Source organism: Moschus berezovskii, chromosome 16, assembly GCF_049115385.1.
Source record: "Moschus berezovskii isolate FMDL1 chromosome 16, NW_MosBer_1.0, whole genome shotgun sequence".
Lineage (NCBI taxonomy): Eukaryota > Metazoa > Chordata > Mammalia > Artiodactyla > Moschidae > Moschus > Moschus berezovskii.
This window is the reverse complement of record NC_142475.1, coordinates 72020003-72042742: the sequence shown is the minus strand read 5'-3', so window position 1 is coordinate 72042742 and position 22740 is coordinate 72020003. Positions and strand designations below refer to the sequence as shown.

General features: G+C 39.9%; 1 protein-coding gene across 1 annotated transcript in view; it reads left to right on the top strand.

Annotated features, from left to right (window-relative positions):
* Nucleotides 1-22740, top strand: part of NKAIN3 (sodium/potassium transporting ATPase interacting 3) — a 563225-nt gene that overhangs the window by 406763 nt on the left and 133722 nt on the right. Inside the window, exon 4 of the mRNA XM_055432401.2 lies at nucleotides 12264-12461. Coding sequence (XP_055288376.1) covers nucleotides 12264-12461 — 198 coding nt within the window. The remainder of the gene's footprint in view (nucleotides 1-12263; nucleotides 12462-22740) is intronic.

Here is a 22740-nt window from a genome sequence, read left to right as displayed (position 1 = left end):
ATGCCTATTTAAACTTCTAGATGTTGCCACCTTATGTTGTTTATGACTGATCATTGTCCTGTATTTGAGTGGCTGCCATGCCACCTTCCATGGTGACTCAGACAGTAAAGAATCCACCTGCAATGCAGGTGACCTGGGTTCAATCCCTAGGTAGGGAACATCCCGTGGAGAAGGGCATGGCAACCCACTCCAGTATCTTGCCTGGAGAATTCCATGGACAGAGGAGCCTTGTGGGCTACAGTCCATGGGGTCGCAAAGAGTTGGACATGACTGAGCGACTGAGCACACACCATGCCAGCTGGACAATGATATAAGTTTGATCACCCTTACCGGGGCATTGTTAATGTTACTGGATTTTTAAAGAAACAAATCTGTGCTTTGTTGATCCTTTCTACTGTATCTTTAATTAGTTTCTGCTTTTATATCTTTCTGGCTGTCCTTCCTCCACTCTTTTTAATAAACACTCATCTTCTAACATGAAAGAGACTTTATTTTTGCTTATATTTATAGTCTGTCTTCTCATACTAGACTCTGTTTCTTCACTAGAGCATAGATTTTGTCTGTTTGGTTTCTGGATTCGTCCCAGGTCCCAGTACAGTGTAGGCACATAACAAATATTTGTTAATTAAATCTGTATCTACATCTTCTAACATCTTTAGTCTTAACTTGTTATTCTTTTTAAATTTTTGAACAGTGTGTTTTGTTCATTAATTCTCAGGCTTTCTTCTTTTCTACTCTGAATATTTAATGCCATAAAATTTCCCCTGAATTTCATTTTATGTGTATTTCACAAGTTCTGAAATGTATTTTTTAATATATTTTTCTGTAGTAGTACTTGACTAAAAAAGAAAGTTGTGTTATGTACTTGGCACTACATGAACTACTTAATTTTCTTTTTTTGCTATTAATCACTAATCCTTATAGTGTTGATCTTTCAGTTGTGTCCATCTCTTTGTGACCCCATAGACTGTAGCCCATCAGGCTCCTCTGTCCATGGGATTCTCCAGGCAAGAATATTGGAGTGGGTTGCTGTTTCCTTCTGCAGGGGATCTTCCCGACCCAGGGATTGAACCTGAGTCTCCTGCATTGGAAGCAGATTCTTTACTGTCTGAGTAATAGGGAAGCCCAAATCCTTAAATCCTTATAAAAATCAATTAGTTACGTTATAATTTGTAATTTTAAAAAAATTCTTTCATTTCTTCTATCTTTGTTTACCTGACATCAGTTATATAGCTTTACTTCATTGACTTGGTTATCTTGAAACATAATGCCTTCTGGAAAAGCAAAATAAATGCTTAATTCTTTCCCTTAGTCACTCATTTTTCAAAGAAAATTTTTTTTTATAATTAATAAATGTTGTTTTGTAAAGCAGCCATAACAAAATTGAATGGGTATCTCAGAGAAGGTGTTGTATAGCTCCTTTAAATATTACCAGTGAGTTTTTCTGCCTTTCTTTGAGTATTATGGAATCACAGGTCTTCATTAATTCAGTGTGTTTCATCGGCCTCAATCATTATTCTTTTTAATGTTCAAATTATCACAACTTTAGTCAGTTATTGACCCCTCATACTGGCTCCTACATCCTTTTATATACCATAACCCATTCATTTGTGAGTTTTCTTTATTTCTAGCTCAAAAGTCGTTCCATACTCTGCTTATTGCTTCCTGTACCACAGCTGGATTTAGCATTTCTCCAGGGAATTACCTTGGTTCTTCTTAGTGAGGGGTTGTTTTAGAGGACATGAGCCAGAAGTTCTCATTGCTATTGGGGTAACACTGTTTCTAAGCCATTCCAGTGGCCAGAGGTCACACACACACACATTCTATATAGTGATTTTAAATTGAGTACACTTTGATATTTTCAGTTCAATTTTAACATCACATTTTTTTTAGCAGCGGTACAGTTTTACTTACATGTTTAAAGTGCCATGCCTACAGTACCCGAACCTTCAAAGAATAAGGAAATAGAGCTTATATTAATCCTTTAAATAAAACAGTGAATATATACACTTATAAACTAAAACTGTACTAATCCTAAAATTCAGCTAATCCAGATGCAAATATAAATAAAAGACTCAGCAATAGAGTTATTTTTATCAAGTACTCTTTATTCTAGGACTAAGGTACTCAAGTGAGTGATTTAAAAGATCAGAAAAAAATAAATGAACACAACATTGTCCATTTTAATGAAAACTATATAGTTAGCAGTATGACTGAATGTACTAGAGCCCCAACTCAGAACATGATAATAAAAATTGTGTAGGTGACATCTGGATGAAATTTAAATGAACCGATTTCATCCATCTTAAGATTAATTCACCAACTCAATGGACTTGAGTTTGGGCAAACTCTGAGAGATAGTGAAGGACAGGGAAGCCTGGCATGCTGCAGTTCATGGGATCACAAAGAGTCGGACACAACTTAGCAACTGAACAACAACAAGATTAATTCATAGTGGGCAATATTTTAGTTCTCATTTCTAAAGTAAGAAATAATGATGGTGAAATATATTACTAAAATTTATGCTACCAATATGAAGAACATTAGATTTTTTTGTTTCCCAAATCACAGTATTTATACCTGTTTGTCCTTGATCTCATAACTGTCTCTTTTCTCTTACACTAAAAATCCTTATTTCCAATACTGCTTAGTGTGATTACTTATTTTTTTTAACCCACATTTAAGGGAAATGGCTTGAAATGGCAAATTGATAGAAATACACTGGTAAATATTATTTTTGTCCTTTCTCCCTTTACAGGGCTGGGGTGCCCACTCCCTAGCTGTTCAATTGTTGGCTACTGATGGCTCAGAGCTGCTTCTTCAGAGAGCTGCCATCAGCAGACAGGCTCAATCAGAAACTTGAATCCTCCTTCTTTCATCTCTTCTAGTCTCCACACTCTCTTCTACCTCCAAAAATAGGTCTCCACTGTCTGTTCTGCCCCCTATGCTGCTGCCGTCTTTCTCCAAATTCCCTGACCTGCTATAGTAACCACCTTACTATCTTCCACTTTTATTCCAGGCAAATCCATTCCCTATACAATTCTTAGAATCATCTTTAAAAAAAAATGCAAAGTAGGCGATATCAGTCTTTGACCTCCCACCTGGATTTGAGTAAAATTCAGACTCTCTTTTTAAAATTAATTTTTATTGGAGTATAGTTGCTTCACAACATTGTGTTAGTTTCTATTGCCTACAGCAGAGTGAATCAGCTACACATATATGTGTATATGTATATATGTATGTATATATATCCATATATGCCCTCTTTTTTGGATTTCTTTCCCATTTAGGTGGCCACAGAGCACTCAGTAGGGTTCCCTAATGTATACAGTAGGTTCTCATTAGCTGTGTATTCTATACATAGTATTGTTAGTGTATAGTATCAATCCCAGTCTCCCGATTCATCCCACCACCTCCCCAGCCTCTATCATATCTTATTTCTTGCATCTTCAATCTTTTCTTATACCATTTCTGTCCTCATTTCAGCTGCACTCCATCCATGTGGACCCTCAGTCAGTCCCTGGAACACTTAAACCTCTTTGCCATCTCATGAACTTTGTACTTGTAGTTCTGTTTGCATGTGACACCCTTTCTGCAAATCTTCACACCTTCTGGTTCTTCCTCAAACAACAGGCCTTAGCCTACATATCAACCATCAGAGAGGCCTCCTCTGCCACCTTGTATGAAATAACTCCAGCCACATCTCAGTCACTCTCCATCACATTATTCTCTTTATATTAATTTTTACAATATATAAGTATTTTGTCTACTTAATTGTTTACTTTGTTACTTATTTTCCCCGCTAGAATATAAGTTCCATGAGGGCAAGAATAAGACCTTATGTTCAGTCTTAAATCCCAGTGCACAGCTCATTTTAGACACTCCGTACATATCCATTGACTACATGGATGAGACTTCACAACTTTCTGAAGTGGTTCAATCTAGGGAATTAAGGTCAAGATTGAAGACAAAAAGCTTGATTACTCTTAGCTCTGCCTCTGGCTTCTGATCACTGGTAAACAATTGGAAAGCCCTAGAAGTACCTCAGAGAAGGCAATAGCACCCCACTCCAGTGTTCTTGCCTGGGGAATCTCAGGGACGGGGGAGCCTGTTGGGCTGCCGTCTGTGGGGTCACACAGAGTCGGACACGACTGAAGCAACTTAGCAGCAGCAGAAGTACCTAGTTGTAATGATGAAAAATAGAAAATCAAAATGAACAATGTCTGCTCCTCACTCTGCTGTTCTTTATATTCCACACCAGTGGCATAGTCCTAAATAATTATGACATGCTCATGGCTTACAGGAAGTGTTCTTTAAGAAAGCAACAGCAAATGACTAACACTTTCCAATGGAAAACCTTTGAAGTTTATCTCTAAGAGTTGCTTTTAATATAGGAAAATAGCATAAAGTTTTTGATATATTTGAACTGATGCTAAGTCTTTGTATAATGGGCTCCACACACTTAAACCTCTCTAACAAGAACAGTGTTTATCCTTTATTATATAGATCTATTGTACCCTTGGAAATATTTGATGCTTCACTGAAAAGAAAATTATTAGAACTGTAGTACAGTTTTCACTTTTCCAATTCTTATTCTGAGATAAACAGTATTTCAAAAGAAGTTTCAACTGACATGAATTTTATTATATAAATGTAAACTCAAAGCTAATTCTAAAACTGAGCAAAATCTATTTTCTTAAATACATGTGTGCTTCTCTTCAAGGTCACATTTTCACTTTCACATAGGCTGGTTTATGACAAAAGAAAGTGAACAGACAAAGAGAGTAGATAGCCATACAAAACTGGTTTCAAGGACCCTTCCAGTCACAACTAAGGTGGAAGTGGGAAAAAATGATTATTTTTAGTTGGGAGTCCATTTCTAGAAATAGAGAGGATTAGCTAAAATTAAATTAAACACATACCAAAAAAGCAGATAATTAAAAGAACAAAGACTAAGAGAGAGACTAGATATTTGATTAATGAAAAATTATAGAGTGTTCTACTATAACAGGGAAAAACCAATGGTGACCCACTCCAGTACTCTTGCCTGGAAAATCCCATGGATGGAGGAGCCTGGTGGGCTGCCATCTATAGGGTCGCACAGAGTTGGACATGACTAAGGGACTTCACTTTCACTTTTCACTTTCATGCATTGGAGAAGGAAATGGCAACCCACTCCAGTGTTCTTGCCTGGAGAATCCCAGGGACGGAGGAGCCTGGTGGGCTGCCATCTGTGGGGTCGCACAGAGTTGGACACAACTGAAGCGACTTAGCAGCAGCAGCAGTAGCAGCAGCTACTATCAGTTCAGTTCAGTTCAGTCGCTCAGTCATGTCCGACTCTTTGCGACCCCATGAATCATAGCACGCCAGGCCTCCCTGTCCATCACCAACTCCCGGAGTTCACTCAAACTCATGTCCATCGAGTTGGTGATGCCATCCATCCATCTCATTCTCTGTCGTCCCTGTCTCCTCCCGCCCCCAATCCCTCCCAACATCAGAGTCTTTTCCAATGAGTCAACTTGTCGCATGAGGTGGCCAAAGTATTGGAGTTTCAGTTTTAGCATCAGTCCTTCCAATGAACACCCAGGATTGATCTCCTTTAGAATGGACTGGTTGGATCTCCTTGCAGTCCAAGAGACTCTCAAGAGTCTTCTGCAACACCACAGTTCAAAAGCATCAATTCTTTGGCGATCAGCTTTCTTCACAGTCCAACTCTCACATCCATACATGAGCACAGGAAAAACCATAGCCTTGACTAGATGGACCTTGGTTGGCAAAGTAATGTCTCTGCTTTTTAATATGCTATCTAGGTTGGTCATAACTTTCCTTCCAAGGAGTAAGCGTCTTTTAATTTCCTGGCTGCAATCAGCATCTGCAGTGATTTTGGAGCCCCCAAAAATAAAGTCTGACACTGCTTCCACTGTTTCCCCATCTATTTCCCATGAAGTGATGGGACCAGATGCCAGGATCTTTGTTTTCTGAATGTTGAGCTTCAAGCCAACCTTTTCACTCTCCTCTTTCACTTTCATCAAGAGGCTTTTGAGTTCCTCTTCATTTTCTGCCATAGGGTGGTGTCATCTGCATATCTGAGGTTATTGATATTTCTCCCAGCAATCTTGATTCCAGCTTGTGCTTCTTCCAGCCCAGCGTTCCTCATGATGTACTCTGCATATAAGTTAAATAAGCAGGGTGACAATATACAACCTTGACGTACTCCTTTTCCTATTTGGAACCAGTCTGTTGTTCCATGTCCTGTTCTAACTGTTGCTTCCTGACCTGCATACAGGTTTCTCAAGAGGCAGGTCAGGTGGTCTGGTATTCCCATCTCTTTCAGAATTTTTCAAACTACCGCACAATTGCACTCATCTCACACGCTAGTAAAGTCATGCTCAAAATTCTCCAAGCCAGGCTTCAGCAATATGTGAACCATGAACTTCCAGATGTTCAAGCAGGTTTTAGAAAAGGCAGAGGAACCAGAGATCAAATTGCCAACATCCGCTGGATCATGGAGAAAGCAAGAGAGTTCCAGATAAACATCTATTTCTGCTTCATTGACTATGCCAAAGCTTTTGACTGTGTGGATCACAATAAACTGTGGAAAATTCTGAAAAAGATGGGAATACCAGACCAGCTGCTACTATAATAGAAGGTGAATATTGAATTTTTCAGAGTTTGAACTGGTTCCAATACTGTGACTACACTTAGTACCAATAAAAGTGGGCAGTCCTGTCTACCTCATAATGAACATTTCAAAAAGTGCTAGAAGGTTTTTTTTCTTGAATACTTTAAGAAAATGGGAACAACATGGAGATTCACACTAGTGAGATGAAAGGGCTTTAAAACATTTAGTATTTAGTTGGGTAGACATTCAGGGAAAAGCAGATACTCTGGAATAATTTTCTTTTAAGTCATAATCTGGTGAGTGTGAACAGGTGTATGGATTGACCGTTGTTCTCCTTGTCCACCCTGGAAGCCGGCATCCCATGTTCTTACTACCTGGAGTCCCAACTTCATGAAAAACACCAAACCTCTCTTCTCAATCCCCTCAATTCCTTGAAATCCAATTTTTCTTTCCCAACGCTCTTCTGGCATTGTATTTGTCAGGTCCCCATTGGCCCACCAAACAGGAAATTCAATATGTGGTGTTTCATCTCTGGCTTTACCAGCTTCCCTTAGGTTCTTACTCCAGTTGACCTTGACATGCTCTCTCTCCCCAGGTTGTCCTGATACCTTCCAAACCCTTCATCTTTCTTCTCCCTCTCCTTGCTTTCTTTCTGCTTGTTTTACATACTGTCCCTTGGTAATCATATACACTCACATGAATCCAAATACCATTATCTATGTCAATTTTCTTAACCATGGTGTGCTTGAATTCTCAGATAATATTCTGATTCCAAGAAATAAAATCTAAGCAAGAATGTTATTTCCAAGAAATAACAATTAATAGCATTAATTATTTGTAATTATTTTTAAGATTATTTTAGCACTTACCTGTGTATTTCAGAACTGACAGTTTTGATGTGATAACCAAAAGAGTCAACAAAATTAACAATCTTCTACATTTTCTGCATTTATTTCTTTGTTTACTTTTCTTTAAAAGTTGCAGTTTTCTGAGTTGCATTTTCTCTGACATGCCTCTCATAGGAAATTGAGTTTATTATGTGTTAAGGTGTTTTTTAATGTTTGAAATCTAACTGCTAAAGGAGATAGAAATCATACGCAAACTTGTAGTAAAATTTTATACCAAATTTAAGTAAGAGGCTTGAATTTTAAATATCACTTGATGCTACTGATGTTCTCATTCAAATTTTATACCATCATTGCAAAGAATAGTACAGTTTATAAATATGTGTGTGCGTGTGCATGCTTAGTCACTCAGTTGTGTCTGACTCTTTGCAACCCCAAGGTCTGTTACCCGCCAGGCTCCTCTATAGATGGAATTTTCCAGCTATGAATAATGGAGCAGATTGCCACTTCCTTCTCGAGGATGAACCCAGGGATTGAACTTGAGTCTCCTACATGGCAGGCAGATTCTTTACTGCTGAGCCACCTGGGAAGCCCATAAATATGTAGTTCAGTTCAGTTCAGTCGCTCAGTCGTGTCCGACTCTCCGCGACCCCATGAATCACAGCACGCCAGGCCTCCCTGTCCATCACCAACTCCCGGAGTACACTCAAACTCATGTCCACAGAGTCGGTGATGCCATCCAGCCATCTCATTCTCCGTCGTCCCCTTCTCCTCCTGCCCCCAACCCTTCCCAGCATCAGAGTCTTTTTCAGTGAGTCAACTCGTCGCATGAGGTGGCCAAAGTATTGCAGTTTCAGCTTTAGCATCAGTCCCTCCAATGAACATCCAGGATTGATCTCTTTTAGAATGGACTGGTTGGATATCCTTGCAGTATAAGGGACTCTCAAGAGTCTTCTCCATCACCACAGTTCAAAAAGCATCGATTCTTCGGCGATCAGCTTTCTTCACAGTCCAACTCTCACATCCATACATGACCATGGGAAAAACCATTGCCTTGACTAGACGGACCTTGGTTGGCAAAGTAATGTCTCTGCTTTTTAATATACTATCAAGGTTGGTCATAACTTTCCTTCAGGCCTATGCCCCAACCAGTAATGCTGAAGAAGCCGAAGTTAATCGGTTCTATGAAGACCTACAAGACCTTTTAGAACTAACACCCAAAAAAGATGTCCTTTTCATTATAGGGGACTGGAATGCAAAAGTAGGAAGTCAAGAAACACCTGGAGTAACTGGCAAATTTGGCCTTGGAGCACGGAATGAAGCAGGGCAAAGGCTAATAGAGTTTTGTCAAGAGAATGCACTGGTCATAGCAAACACCCTCTTCCAACAACACAAGAGAAGACGCTACACATGGACATCACCAGATGGTCAACACCGAAATCAGATTGATTATATTCTTTGCAACCAAAGATGGAGAAGCTGTATACAGTTAGCGAAAACAAGACCAGGAGATGACTGTGGCTCAGATCATGAACTCCTTATTGCGAAGTTCAGACTTAAATTGAAGAAATATGTTGTAGTCCCAACAAATTGAGAACCACACTGAGACATTTCTATGAGTGTAACAAATATGTATCATTAGTTCATAAATTCACTTTTGTTTTATTTGGGTAAAATAAATTTTAGTCAAAGTCATATTAAAAGGAACTTACAGTCAGTCCTGCATTAGAAAAGGCATGAGGTAAGGGTAAGAATGCTTAAAGAGTAGAAATTGCTATGAATTTTGAGATCATACTAATTTATCCTGAACCTAATGAATTCTATTAACATCAAAAATAATAGTTTGTCTGCAGTGACCAAGACTAACCCTAAGAGATTAAATCTGATGGCCAGGAAAGAGAGTAGCATGCAGTTTGCCTGAAGGTAAATTGCCTTGTGTGAAACTGAATTCACTAGCGAAAGCAATTATTTTTCTATGATACTTTCCCTCCAGAGGGTAACTGCAAATGATACATATAGCCAACCAACAACTAAAAACAGGATGATGTAAAATGTCTTATTATCCATAAAATGCTGTAACTGTGAAGGTAACTGAATGATATTTGTAGCAAACCAACACCAAAAAAAAAAAAAAGAAAGAGAAGAACATGTTTTATTATTGCTCTAATCACAGGCATACTTATGGTACTTTGAATCGAGTTGAGGAAAATCTGAAACGGTGGAATAGCTGCCTACTAGCGTGAACTGGAAATGTTTCTCACCTCACAATGTGAGTACCACATACAGCAGAGCAGCAGGCGAGAGGGTCCTCCACTGTCCTTGCTCTGGGGGCTCCCTCACTGGTTTTCAGGACCAGCCACCTAGAAGGTCAAGAACTTTCCATTTCACACCAGTTTCCTGAAAGTTTGCAGAGTTCCAAACCCGATGCCTCGTACTTAGGAGTGTCCTATGCCACTCAGGTGAGGACGGTTCTCTAAGTAGCACAGGTCTGTACAGAGCTGCATCATTCATGGGTGCACAGTCAGTGGGTGGCCCCTGAGTGGCTGAACAGGGGCCATCTGTGGTACCCACTCAACACGTCCCCCTGGCACTAGTGATGACAAGCTCTCTGGGAGCGGAGGCTGGGAATGGACCCACTCTTCGGCTCCTGAATCTTCAGTTCCCCAGCAGACCCATGTCCCGGTCCACCAACTGTGGTCGGCAGGCGCCCTTGCCCTCTGTCCATCCCCACCCTTCCTCCTTCCGGCTCCACACCAGCAGCTGTAATCTACTTTGTCTGGGAGCCAAGAGTCTGGTTCCTCCTCTGTTCTTTTTAAACTATTATTTATGACAAAAACATTATAACCTTAGTCCTTCATAGCTGACACTCTGCAGATACTAAAAGACCTCTCTTGAGTTAAAACATCTGCACAGGTGTCTCTGTTAGGAGTTTCTGGAAGTCTGTTTTGATATGGAAAAGTCAAGGCTTGCCTTCTTTGTTCTTTTGCTCGGCTGTGGTGGCATTTTCTGAAAACAACTAAAGAGGAAAGAACTAGCTCCCTTCAGGGTCTGAGGAATTGTAAAGGGTTGGGCAGGGGAACAGAGGAATGGGAAAACACCACATCACAGCTGAAAGTACAGACCTCATAGGATCAAGTTCTGGGTTTACCGCTACATGCTGTGCCATGTGCTCTGTCGTTCAGTCATGTCTGACTCTTTGTGACCCCATGGACTCTAGCCCGCCAGGCACCTCTGTCCTTGAGGATTCTCCAAGCAAGAATACTAGAGTTGTCATGCCCTCCTCCAGGGGATCTTCCCAACCCAGGGATTGAGCTCAGGTCTCCTGCATTGAAGGAGGATTCTTTATTGACTAAGGCACCAGAGAAGCCCAAGAATACTGGCGTGGGTAGCCTATCCCTTCTCCAGGGTGTCTTCCCAACCCAGAAATGGAACCAGAGTCTCCTGCATTGCAGGCAGATTCTTTACCAGCTAAGCTACCAGGGAAGCCCTACTATACATAGGAAGTTCTTTTGATTTATTTATTAATGAGGTTGGGCACTTTATTTTTCCTTTTTGTGACCAACTTTCCTCATCTGCTTTAATTTTTTTTTTTTTTTTATGATTGCTATACAACTACCACGAACCTTGTGTCTTAAACAATGGAAGTGTATATTCTCGTAGTTCTGGAGGCCAGACGTCTGCAATCAGTTTCACTGGACTGAAATCAAGATGCTGCCAGGGCCAGGCTCCCCCCGGAGTTTTAGGGATAATCTTCTCCTAAAGATTTTAGGGATAATCTCTCCCACCTTCTGGTGGTGGTCAGCATTCCTGTGGCAACATCGCTCCACTTGTTGCCTCCATGGTCACCCTGTTGTTCTGTTCTTCCTTGTGTCTAGCATCCCTTTGCTTCCCTCTTAAAAGGAGACATGTGATTGTCTTTAGGGCCCATCAGATAATCCAGAATAATCCCCCCATTTCATGATCCTTACCACGATCATAGCTACAAAGTCCTATTCTTGCTGTATAAGGTGAAATTCACAGATTCCAGGGAATTGGATGTAAATGTGATTTGGGGGGACCATTATGCAACTACTGCAAATTAGGATGACGATACCTGCATGAATGCGTGATATATGGAAACTGCTTAGAACAACGTCTCGCAGGCAAAAGTACTCTCTCAGCACATGTTACCATGATGGTGATGCCCGTGGCAATGGAGCAATAAGAAAACAGAGAAGACAATTCCAAAGTGGACCATATAGTTGAAGGGAGGAGTGCGATGAATTGGGAGATTGGAATTGCCATATATACACTACTGATGTTGTTTATAAAATAGAGAAGTAATGAGAACCTACTGTATAGCACAGGGAACTCTACTCAATGCTCTGTGGTGACCTAAATGGGAAGGAAATTCAAGGAGGAGGAGATATATGTATACATGTGGTTGAGTCACTTTGGTGTGCAGCAGAAACTAAAACAACATTGTATATCAGCAACAGTCCAATAAAAAAGCTAAATAAATATATGAATTTTTAAACAAATATATCATCTCTGAATTTTCGGTGTGTGCTAACCTTAAAATGTTATCATTCAAAGAATTACATCTCCCCACTGAATAGCTATAACCCATATGAAAAATAAGCTATTTCATTCATTTGACACATGCAGTCATGTTAGGTTCATCTTTTGTCATTCTTTACCTAGAATTTAAACCATTTCAGCAATTTCATTCATCCTGAATTCTTCCTAAGGTAAAAGCCGAGGATGTGGTGTAATATGTTTGTCTCCTTTCTCTGTCTTGTCTCCTGCCCACCTAGGATACAGACCTAATGACATTCAACATCTCTGTGCACCGGTCATGGTGGCGGGAACACGGGCCCGGCTGTGTCCGAAGAGTACTGCCCCCATCAGCCCATGGCATGACGGACGATTACACATATGTCTCTGTCACCGGCTGCATTGTTGACTTCCAGTACCTGGAGGTCATCCACAGTGCTGTCCAAATCCTACTCTCTGTAAGTATCACGTCTGTGGCATTGTCGGATCTGGACTCTCTTTAATGTCATTTTGTATCTAAACCTTCCATCCTTACTCTCCTCGTAGATAATACCATAGATAAGTACACAGAGAACATCCTTTAAACAATGGAAATAACAGTAATGATGCAAACATTTGTTATCCTTGATGGCAGTTTATGTCTTTTCCCTCTTGATAACCAGACATTTTTTTTTTAGATCCAGTTAATTGCTATAGTTTCTAACTTGAGATGCAATCCGCATAATTCAGTGGTATAGTATCACTGTCCTCCAGAAATGGTGACTGTCCCTTTGGTACCATGGGTTCTTCTCCTAATACACTTCTACTACTGCTACTACTCCTAATGCATTCTTTTACTAATGCCCATGCATTCTAGAGAAAGAAGGATGGAAATATGCCCAATGTCTTTCTCAGTCTAATAAACCTCATATTTCCAATAATTATTCCTTAAGAAAACAAATTCCTCCAGAGAGTCCTACACATTTTGGTGCCGAAAATTGGATGTGAAGGTACAGTTCCATTTAGAGAAATAGAGAGGAAATGGCTTGACCAGACCACACAAAGCCTATGTGCTGGGAATTCCTTAAAGATATTTTCTCAGACCACCCCACCCACAGTTTGATCGCACTGTGGAGTAGAATTAATTTAAGGTATATACCACCATCAAGAATTCTTTTTCCTTGAGATCCAACAAGGATTTGGTGTTTTTCTGAGTCAATATATGAGACTCATTCTCACAATGCTTTTCACATGAACCAGCCATCCCAGTTCTTCTGTTCCAACTGATTAGAGTCAGAATAAGAGATTCAGGTTCAATAATAAATAAATAGATGATAGACGTGTAAGAGGTGTATGGCAATGAAGAATGGACTTGGAATTATTTCCAGAAAGAACTTTAGAAGTACTTGTAACACTTACTGTCACCATTATCTACTGCTGTGTAACAAACTGCTCCAAAATATAATTACAGAAAACAATATCAGTATGTTGCTTTGAGTTTTGTGGGTGAAGAATGTAGGCAGTTCGGCTTCACAGATACCGGCCAGGGTCACTCATATAAACTTTTCAACCAGGAGCTCTGCTGGGGTTACACTATCCTAGATGTCCTCACTCATATGTCTGGGTCTGGCTGTTGACCCACATTCTCCTCCACATGGCTTGTCTTTTCGAAAAAATCTTGAGAAGCGTTCTTACAGCCAGTGAGCTGGGTTCCAATAAGAGAAGCCCAACATGCAAGCGTTTATCTAGCTCTTCTTGAGAGTAAAGCCTACTAATGTCCCATTGGCTACAGCAAATCATGTGATCAAGCCCAGCATTATTGTGAGAGGGGCCTCTAGAGAGGTGAACATACTAGGAGCCGTGGCTCATTTGGAGCCATCAGCGTACTAGTCTTACCGTCCTTTACAGAATGTATTAATTATTGTTCTTTAAACCACATATGTTAAGGTCTAAAACAGTATTTTAGAGCATGTTTGAATCATAATTTTCTAGAAAGACTAAAGACTTGAACATAAAACTCCAAAGATCTTTTAGTGTCCTAGTTCAATTAAAAGCAAATTCTACACTGAATTCAAAGAAAGAGGTTGGACCTCAATGATAAGGAATTTTCTTTCAGAGATGTAACAGAAAATCTGATTATTCTTGGTTTCTGTATGTTGTCATTTGTCAATATATGTTTATCAATCTTTCTGTATTCTCCAGTCTTTCTTTACTCTCCTGGAAGTTACCTTTGGAATTGTGGCAAAATATATGTTTAAATCTTTGAATTAAAAATAAAAAAACATGGAGGCAAATTTTCTTTAAAAATTTTTCAACCTGTTATAAGGTGAAACAGTACTCTATCATATTTTAGATTCTAAAAGTTCTTAGTGAATTTTTTAACATTGAAACATTTTTCTAGAATCTTTCGTATATGAACAGATTCCCCTTCTTTAAAAAATTCACAGAAAATTGCTAAACCATTTTGTGGAGTGATGGCATGATTTTCAAGTTTTCATAATGCAGCAGAATGATGTAGAATCAAAAAGTCGTTTCTCCATAGTAACTCCAATTCAAATGAACAGCAAGGTGAAAGTATTTATTTGATAAGAAACTGAACTGACACATAGAAAACTACATTAGAGAAAAGCACTAAATAAAGTGTATGTTGCCACCTTAAAGTACTTGTCATTCATGAATCAATTCCTCAGTATATTAGTTTAGTGAACGTTCAGAACTGTCCACCTGCACACATAATCCTCATTATATTATTCAGCCTTCCAGCAGTAAAAGTATTAGCTGCTGATCTCTGACTTTTCTTGTGTAATATACCTGCCAGACAATAATTTCAATATTTTTTTCTTTTTCATGTTAAAATGAAATGTATCCTGACTTTGTCTCACAGCAATATAATTATGTATTATTGTTGTGGTTGATTGCATATGGTTTTCTTGTATTTTCTATTTCATATGAATATGTTTACAATGATTAGAACTTGGATTTTTTAAAAAAAATCCCATGATATGGAAATCCTTCCTGTATCAGTCACTTAGCATGTGCTAAAATGTCAGTCTTATTTCTGGGGAAAAATAAGGGGTGACAGTTGTAAGATTTAACAGCCCGTGCTGCTTGGGCAACTGCTAAGTAAACAGGCAAAGGACTCTGAGATGGGGCAGACTCCCAGAGGCCCTACTACTTCAAAGATTACCCTTACAATTGCTGGAGGTGCCAGAATATCTAGACGTTCACAGGGAGGAGCCAACAGAGGTGGCTATGATGGCGGAGGAGGGTTTCAGGGTAGCAGCTCTCTCTGGCAAGTTGAGATGAAAGTGTTTGAATAATCTACCTATGGATACGTTCCTTCTTCCCATCCCCAACTCTTCATCCACTGGCCACAGTCCATGAGGAGACATCTTTCCTCCGAAAGTTCCAAGATAGGTTTATATAGATAATTAGATAGATCAGTAATAGATAGATAAATAGATATAGATGATTAGATAATTCATTCACTTAATTCAAAGAGATAAAAATGTGTGCAGTGACATCCTCCCTCCAGCCCTTGGGTCCCCACTTGTCTGGATCCCCTATCTCTGCTCCCCATTGGGCAACGCAACCCATTTTGTTTTGTTTGTTTGTTTAGTGTTATGCATAAGATTCCAAAATGTCTTTATGCAAATATAACAAAATGTGATTGTATGTTCTTATTTGCCCCACAAAAGACTCCCAGTGATATGCACCTTTCTGAAACTTTCCATTTTTTTACTTATTAGATATTTTGGAGCTATTTCCATTTCAGCACATCTCTGTTTCGTTGTTTAATGACCCCCTATTGATGGACACTAGTATTGGAGAAGGAAATGGCAACCCACTCCAGTGTTCTTGCCTGGAGAATCCCAGGGACGGGGGAGCCTGGTGGGCTTCCGTCTATGGGGTCACACAGAGTCGGACACGACTGGAGTGACTTAGCAGCAGCAGCAGCAGTATTGTTTGACCTCATCTAAATATAATGATTTTGGGTATATATAATATATACAATATATCTAACAAGATATATAGTATAACATAGTATCAATTGTGCATCATAATTATCTATTTTGTAACTATCACACACATGTTATACTAAACAGCTGTGTGCATGTGTCACTAGACCTGCCCAGCTCCTGCATCCCCAGGATGTACATTACAGGTGGCCTGCCATATAAGCACACCATTTAATGGAGTTTAACTGAGTCTTTGGTCTGTCTACCTTCCAGAATAAAAGTTCCTTGAAGGATAGAATAGTGTCCTTTTAAACCCTGTTCATTTCCATGTTCCCAGTGACTATCAGAGCAATGGCACTAAGTATTTATGAGTACTTGTGAATATGAATAAATACATGACCAACGGACAAGAGATTCCAAAGTCTGAAGTAAGTAAACACAACAAGAAGAATTCATTGATCAAGAACTGGCATGGATGAATGCACAGACTAAATGCTTGAGCCAGAGAGAAGATGCTGACCATTTGGAGGACTCTTACATCTTCGCTATTACTGTACACTTAGTTATGACTAGATACATTGTCTTAGCGGACTGCCCAGTTCCGAGGTCAACAGGTCAGTAATAGTGAATATGAAATCTAAGGCACTTTTAAATTTTTAGGATTCCTTATTTGTGGCTAAACAGATCCATACTATATTTATGTTAACTGTTGAACAAGGTATTTTAAAGGAGCTCATTTTTATAAATAGTAGACAAATGCTAGTCTCTAAACCTTTAAAACTCAACCTTATCTACATCTCGTTAAACTCACCTTGTCCTCAACTCTTTGGAGCTGATTTTATATACATATTGTCTGGAACCCTCACTGTCAAGATATTCTCCTTCATATCTGAGAGGTGATGAGTCTCATTCTTTAATGTCTTTGGAGGTTGTCACCGGGATCAGAACTGGGGATCAGAGGTCCCTGAGAATTGGTTTTCCATCATGTCCGTGTTCTTTGCATTGCATCTATCTAGTTCCGTCATCAGCATTCATCACTGTTTTCTTTCATATCAGACACCTTCAGCTAAAGATAAATTAAAACTCAAGAGAGAATGGTGAATGATAACAGTAGACCACAAGGTATCCTACAGAATCTGTATTCTCAAAAGGCTGTGTGAGCACCGGATTTGAGCTCCCTGCGTCATACAGAAAGGAACTCAGATCTCGAGCTCTGTTACAGAGGGGAGGGATGGAGTAACAGGTGGGAGGGAGGCTCAAGAGGGAGGGGACTTGCATATATCTATGACTGATTCATGTTGATGGATGGCAGAAGCCAGCACAACATCGTAAAGCAATTATCCTCCAATTAAAAACAAATAAATTTAAATTAAAAAAGAAAATACAAACAAAGAAACAAAAAAGGCTGTGTGAGTATCTATTGCATCTGCTTAGAATACATGGCTTAGTCACAGGAGCTTATAATATTATTGCTAATTCAGTAACGTATGCTCACACAGTGTAAGAATTCAAGTCAAATAGTAAGCTTTTGAAATAAGTTCCAATTCCTGTCAATAGTATCCCTCCAAAAATGCATGCTAAGTTGATTTTCAGTCATGTCTGACTCTTTGCAACCCTATGTACTGTAGCCCACAAGGCTCCTCTGTCCATGGGATTATCCAGGCAAGAATACTGGAGTGGGTTGAGTGCCCTCCTCCAGGGGATCTTTCCAACCCAGGGATTGAACTTGCATCTATTATATCTCCTGCATTGGTATGCAGATTCTTTACCACTAGCACCACCTGGGAAGCCCACTCCAAAAATGCAAATATCATTAAAAGTGAGTTTCCTTGGGGGGGTCTTGTTTCTGAGTTAACATTTCATTTATTTAACAAACCGTTAGTATGTGCTTAGAGCTACTCTGAGTGCTTTGCAAATTTGAACTCGTTTAATCATCAAAATGAACAAGTGAAGAAAAATTAGTGTTAGTCGCTAAGTTGTGTCCAACTCTTTGTGACCGTATGGACTGTAGCCCGCCAGGCTCCTCTGTCCATGGGATTTCCCAGGAATACTAGAGTAAGTTGCCATTTCCTCTTCCAAGGGATCTTCCCAACCCAGGGATCAAACCCTTGTCGCTTATGTCTCCTGCATTGGTGGGTGGGTTCTTTACCATTAGCACCACCTGGGAAGCCTATTTATGGCTGACTAATACCAATCTGATGCTAAAGCTGAAACTCCAATACTTTGGCCACCTCGTGCGATGAGCTGACTCACTGGAAAAGACTCTGATGTTGGGAGGGATTGGGGTGGGAGGAGACGGGGACGACAGAGAATGAGATGGATGGATGGCATCACCGACTCAATGGACATGAGTTTGAGTGAACTCCGGGAGTTGGTGATAGACAGGGAGGCCTGGCGTGCTGTGATTCATGGGGTCGCAAAGAGTCGGACACGACTGAGCGACTGAACTGAACTGAACAGAACTGAATACCAATCATATAGATACTTTTAATAGTTTTATCTGTTATAGATATGTGTACAATATTTAGCAATTATTTCAGATTTACAATTCAAATGTAGAAAGCCCTCCCATGCCCACTGATAAAACCCTAAGTGGAATTTAAGCAATTCATCATCTGTTTTATATATATATATCCATGTTTTGAAAACATCTGGGTCCTTATTGGATGTCTGGTCTTACATAAATCTAACCCTAATGTTACCTGTCACTTGTACATGGCATCTATGGGTTTGAACAACTTAAAATATGCAAACATTTAAAATTCATATTCCTCTTATACTGTAGCATTCTCCTTAATGGTATGTGTATGATTGGATTTTATTCTGTATGTTAATCAGTCATCACAGACATTTATGTTTCCAAACACAAATTCATATGATTTCCAAACAATAGAATTTAGTCTCTAGAGGCCTAAATGCTCGTGGTTATCCCAGACATGTTTGCAGGTCTTCATAAATTATTACTGCTCTACTAGTTTCAAATAATCTGCCAAACATTGATTATTAAATGCAGAAGTGAGTTATGACATTTGGTAGACTTAAATATGATTTCATCAGAGAAATGTAAAGCTTGATTAGAAATCATATCTCGCACAAAACCATTAATTTAGAAAGTCTGAGATATGTTTAATAATTAATCAAGGCAAACATTGTGACTGTAGGCTTATGGAGAAATTAGAAACAAGAAAGTTAATTTTAGTGATGCTTACTTAGGGTAATTTAATGTAATTCAGATGCTTATAGAGGTTTCCTCTTTAGCCTTGCTGCTGCTGCTGCTAAGTCACTTCAGTCGTGTCCAACTCTGTGTGACCCCACAGACGGAAGCCCACCAGGCTCCCTCATCCCTGGGATTCTCCAGGCAAGGACACTGGAGTGGGTTGCCATTTCCTTCTCCAATGTGTGAAAGTGAAAAATGAAAGCGAAGTCGCTCAATCGTGTCTGACTCTTAGCGACCCCGTGGACTGCAGCCTACCAGGCTCCTCCATCCATGGGATTTTCTAGGCAAGAGTACTGGAGTGGCTTGCAATTGCCTTCTCCCTCTTTAGCCTTCAGTTCAGTTCAGTTCAGTCGCTCAGTCGTGTCCGACTCTCCGCGACCCCATGAATTACAGCACGCCAGGCCTCCCTGTCCATCACCAACTCCCGGAGTACAGGCACAATTATTGGGTTGAAAAAGCAGTTTTCGTGAAAACAAAAGTTAATTCAAAAACACTTACTGTCTTCCTTTGAGTATAAACTGTATAGAGGACATTTATTTTTTAGTTTAGAGCATAATTGCCTTACACTCTTATGGTAGCTTCTGCTGTGCAAAAATGTAAATCCGCTATATGTGTATACATATCCCCTCCCTCTTGAACCTCCCACCACATCTTTATCCCACCCCTTTAAGGCATCACAGCAAGATAATCTTGTCACTTTTTGTATTCTTTCTAAATGAAAACAGACGGTACAACATCCATTCAAAAAATATATATATACATAAACAAGGGAAACCCCTACACTATACAAAGCACTGTGCTAGGAGATGTGGCGATGAGAGGAGGCATTCAGATTTGTTGTGGTTCCACCCATGGTGCCAGAGGAGATCAGGCAGGAAAGTAAAGGACCATAACAGCAGAAAATGAGAGACTTCCACAGTTCAGAGTCTAAGTGCTACTGGGCTCACGGAAGAAAGGAGCGTATGGGAAAACTGTGATATTTTGCCTCACCCTACTCCTCCCCCCACCCAAAATGTTTGACTCTCGAAAATGAACTCTCTCTTTTTGTAAGGACAAACTATAATATTTCAAGGACATCCCAAATGACTTACTGGTGGGCTTACAGAAGCTTCCGTTGTTGCCACCACAGGGATAATTAATAGTTACGAAAATTAAAACAGTTACTTCTCAGGATACGTTAAAAAAAATGTTGTCCTCTAGTCACTAAGTTGTGTCTGACTCATTTGTGACCCCATAGACTGTAGCCCGCCAGGCTACTCTGTCCATGGGATTTCCCAGGCAAGAATATTGGAGTGGGTCGCCATGCCTGCCTCCAGGGGATCATCCTGACCCAGGAATTGAGCTCATATCTGCTGCATTGCAAATAGATTTTTTACCATTGAGACACCAGGGAGGCCCACATAAAAACAATCACTTCAGTTCCGTTCAGTCAGTCAGTCGTGTCCAATTCATTGCAACCGCATGGACTAAAGCACACCAGGATTTCCTGTTCATCACCAACTCCCAGAGCTTGCTCAAACTCATATCCATCGAGTAGGTTATGCCATCCAACTATCTCACCCTCTGTCATCCCCTTCTCCTCCTCCCTTCAATCTTTCCCAGCATCAGGATCTTTTCCACAGAGTGAGTTCGTCGCATCAGGTGACCAAAGCATTGGAGCTTCAGCTTCAGCATCAGTCCTTCCAATGAGTATTCAGGACTGATCTCCTTTAGGATGGACTGATTTGATCTCCTTGCAGTCCAAGGGACTTTAAAAGAGTCTTCTCTAACACCACAGTTCAAAATTATCATTTCTTCAGCACTCAGCTTTCTTTATGGTCCAACTCTCACATCCATACATGACTACTGGAAAAACCACAGCTTTGACTAGATAGATCTAGTCAGCAAAGTAATGTCTCTGCTTTTTACTATGCTGTCTTGGTTGGTCACAGCTTTTCTTCCAAGGAGCAATGGTCTTTTAATTTCATAGGTACTGTCACCATCTGCAGTGATTTTGGAGCCCAAGAAAATAAAGTCTGTCACTGTTTCCATTGTTTCCCTATCTATTTGCCATGAAGTGATGGGACCAGATGTCATGATCTAAGTTTTTTGAACGTTGAGTTTTAAACCAACTTTTTCACTCTCCTCTTTCACTTTCATTAAGACGCTCTTTAGTTCTTCTTTGCTTTCTGCCTTAAGGGTGGTATCATCTGCATATCTGAGGTTACTGATATTTCTCCTTTCAATCTTGATTCCAATTTGAGCTTCATTTAGCCTGGCATTTCACATGATATCCTCTGCATGTAAGTTAAATAAGCAGAGTGACAACATACAGCCTTGACGTACTCCTTTCCCAATTTTGAACCAGTCCTTTGTTCTGTATCCAGTTCTAACTGTTGTTTCTTGACCTGCATACAGATTTCTCAAGAGGCAGGTAAGGTGAACTATATTCCCACCTCTTTAAGAATTTTCCACAGTTTGTTGTGACCCAACAGTCAAAGGCTTTAACATAGTCAATGAAGCAGAAGTAGATGTTTTTCTGGAATTCTCTTGCTTTTTGTTATGATCCAGTGATCCAACAGATATTGGCAATTTGATCTCTGGTTCCTCTACCTTTTCTAAATCCACCTTGAACATCTGAAAGTTCTCAGTTCATATACTGTTGAAGCCTGGCTTGGAGAATTTTGGGCATTACTTTACTAGCGTGTGAGATGAGTGTAATTGTGTGGTAGTTCACACATTCTTTCACATTGCCTTTCTTTGGGATTGGAATGAAAACACCTTTTCCAGTCCTGTGGCCACTGCTGAGTTTTCCAAATTTGCTGGCATATTGAGTGCAGCACTTTCACAGCATCATCTTCCAGGATTTGAAATAGCTCAACTGGAATTCCATCACCTCCACTAGCTTTGTTTGTAGTGATGCTTCCTAAGGCCCACTTGATTTCACATTCCAAGATGTCTGGCTCTCAGTGATCACACCATCATAGTTATCTGGGTCGTGGAGATCTTTTTTTGTATAGCTCTTTTGTGTATTCTTGCCACCTCATCTTAATATCTTCTGCTTCTGTTAGATCTATACAATTTGTGTCCTTCATTGTGCCCATCTTTGCATGAAATGTTCTCTTGGTTTCTCTAATTTTCTTGAAGAGATCACTAGTCTTTCTCATTCTATTGTTTTCCTCTATTTCTTTGTATCGATCGCTTAGGAAGGCTTTCTTATCCCTCCTTGATATTCTTTGGAACTCTGCATTCAGATGCTTATATCTTTCCTTTTCTCCTTTGCCTTTCACTTTTCTTTTCTATACTGATGCATATCACAAACTATAAAACCAGAGGCATACATCAGAACAAAAACAAGCAGTGGGTTGATTGTCTACACAAAAGGGCAGGGAAACTCCTTCTGGAATTCATAGTCCCAGGAAATAGGGCTGTGTTGGCCAAAGAGAGGTCCAGACATGGGTTTTGATGGACCCTTATTCAGTTCAGTTCAGTCACTCAGTCGTGTCCGACTCTCGACGACCCCATGAATCACAGCACGCCAGGCCTCCCTGTCCATCACCAACTCCCAGAGTTCACTCAAACTCATGTCCACAGAGTCGGTGA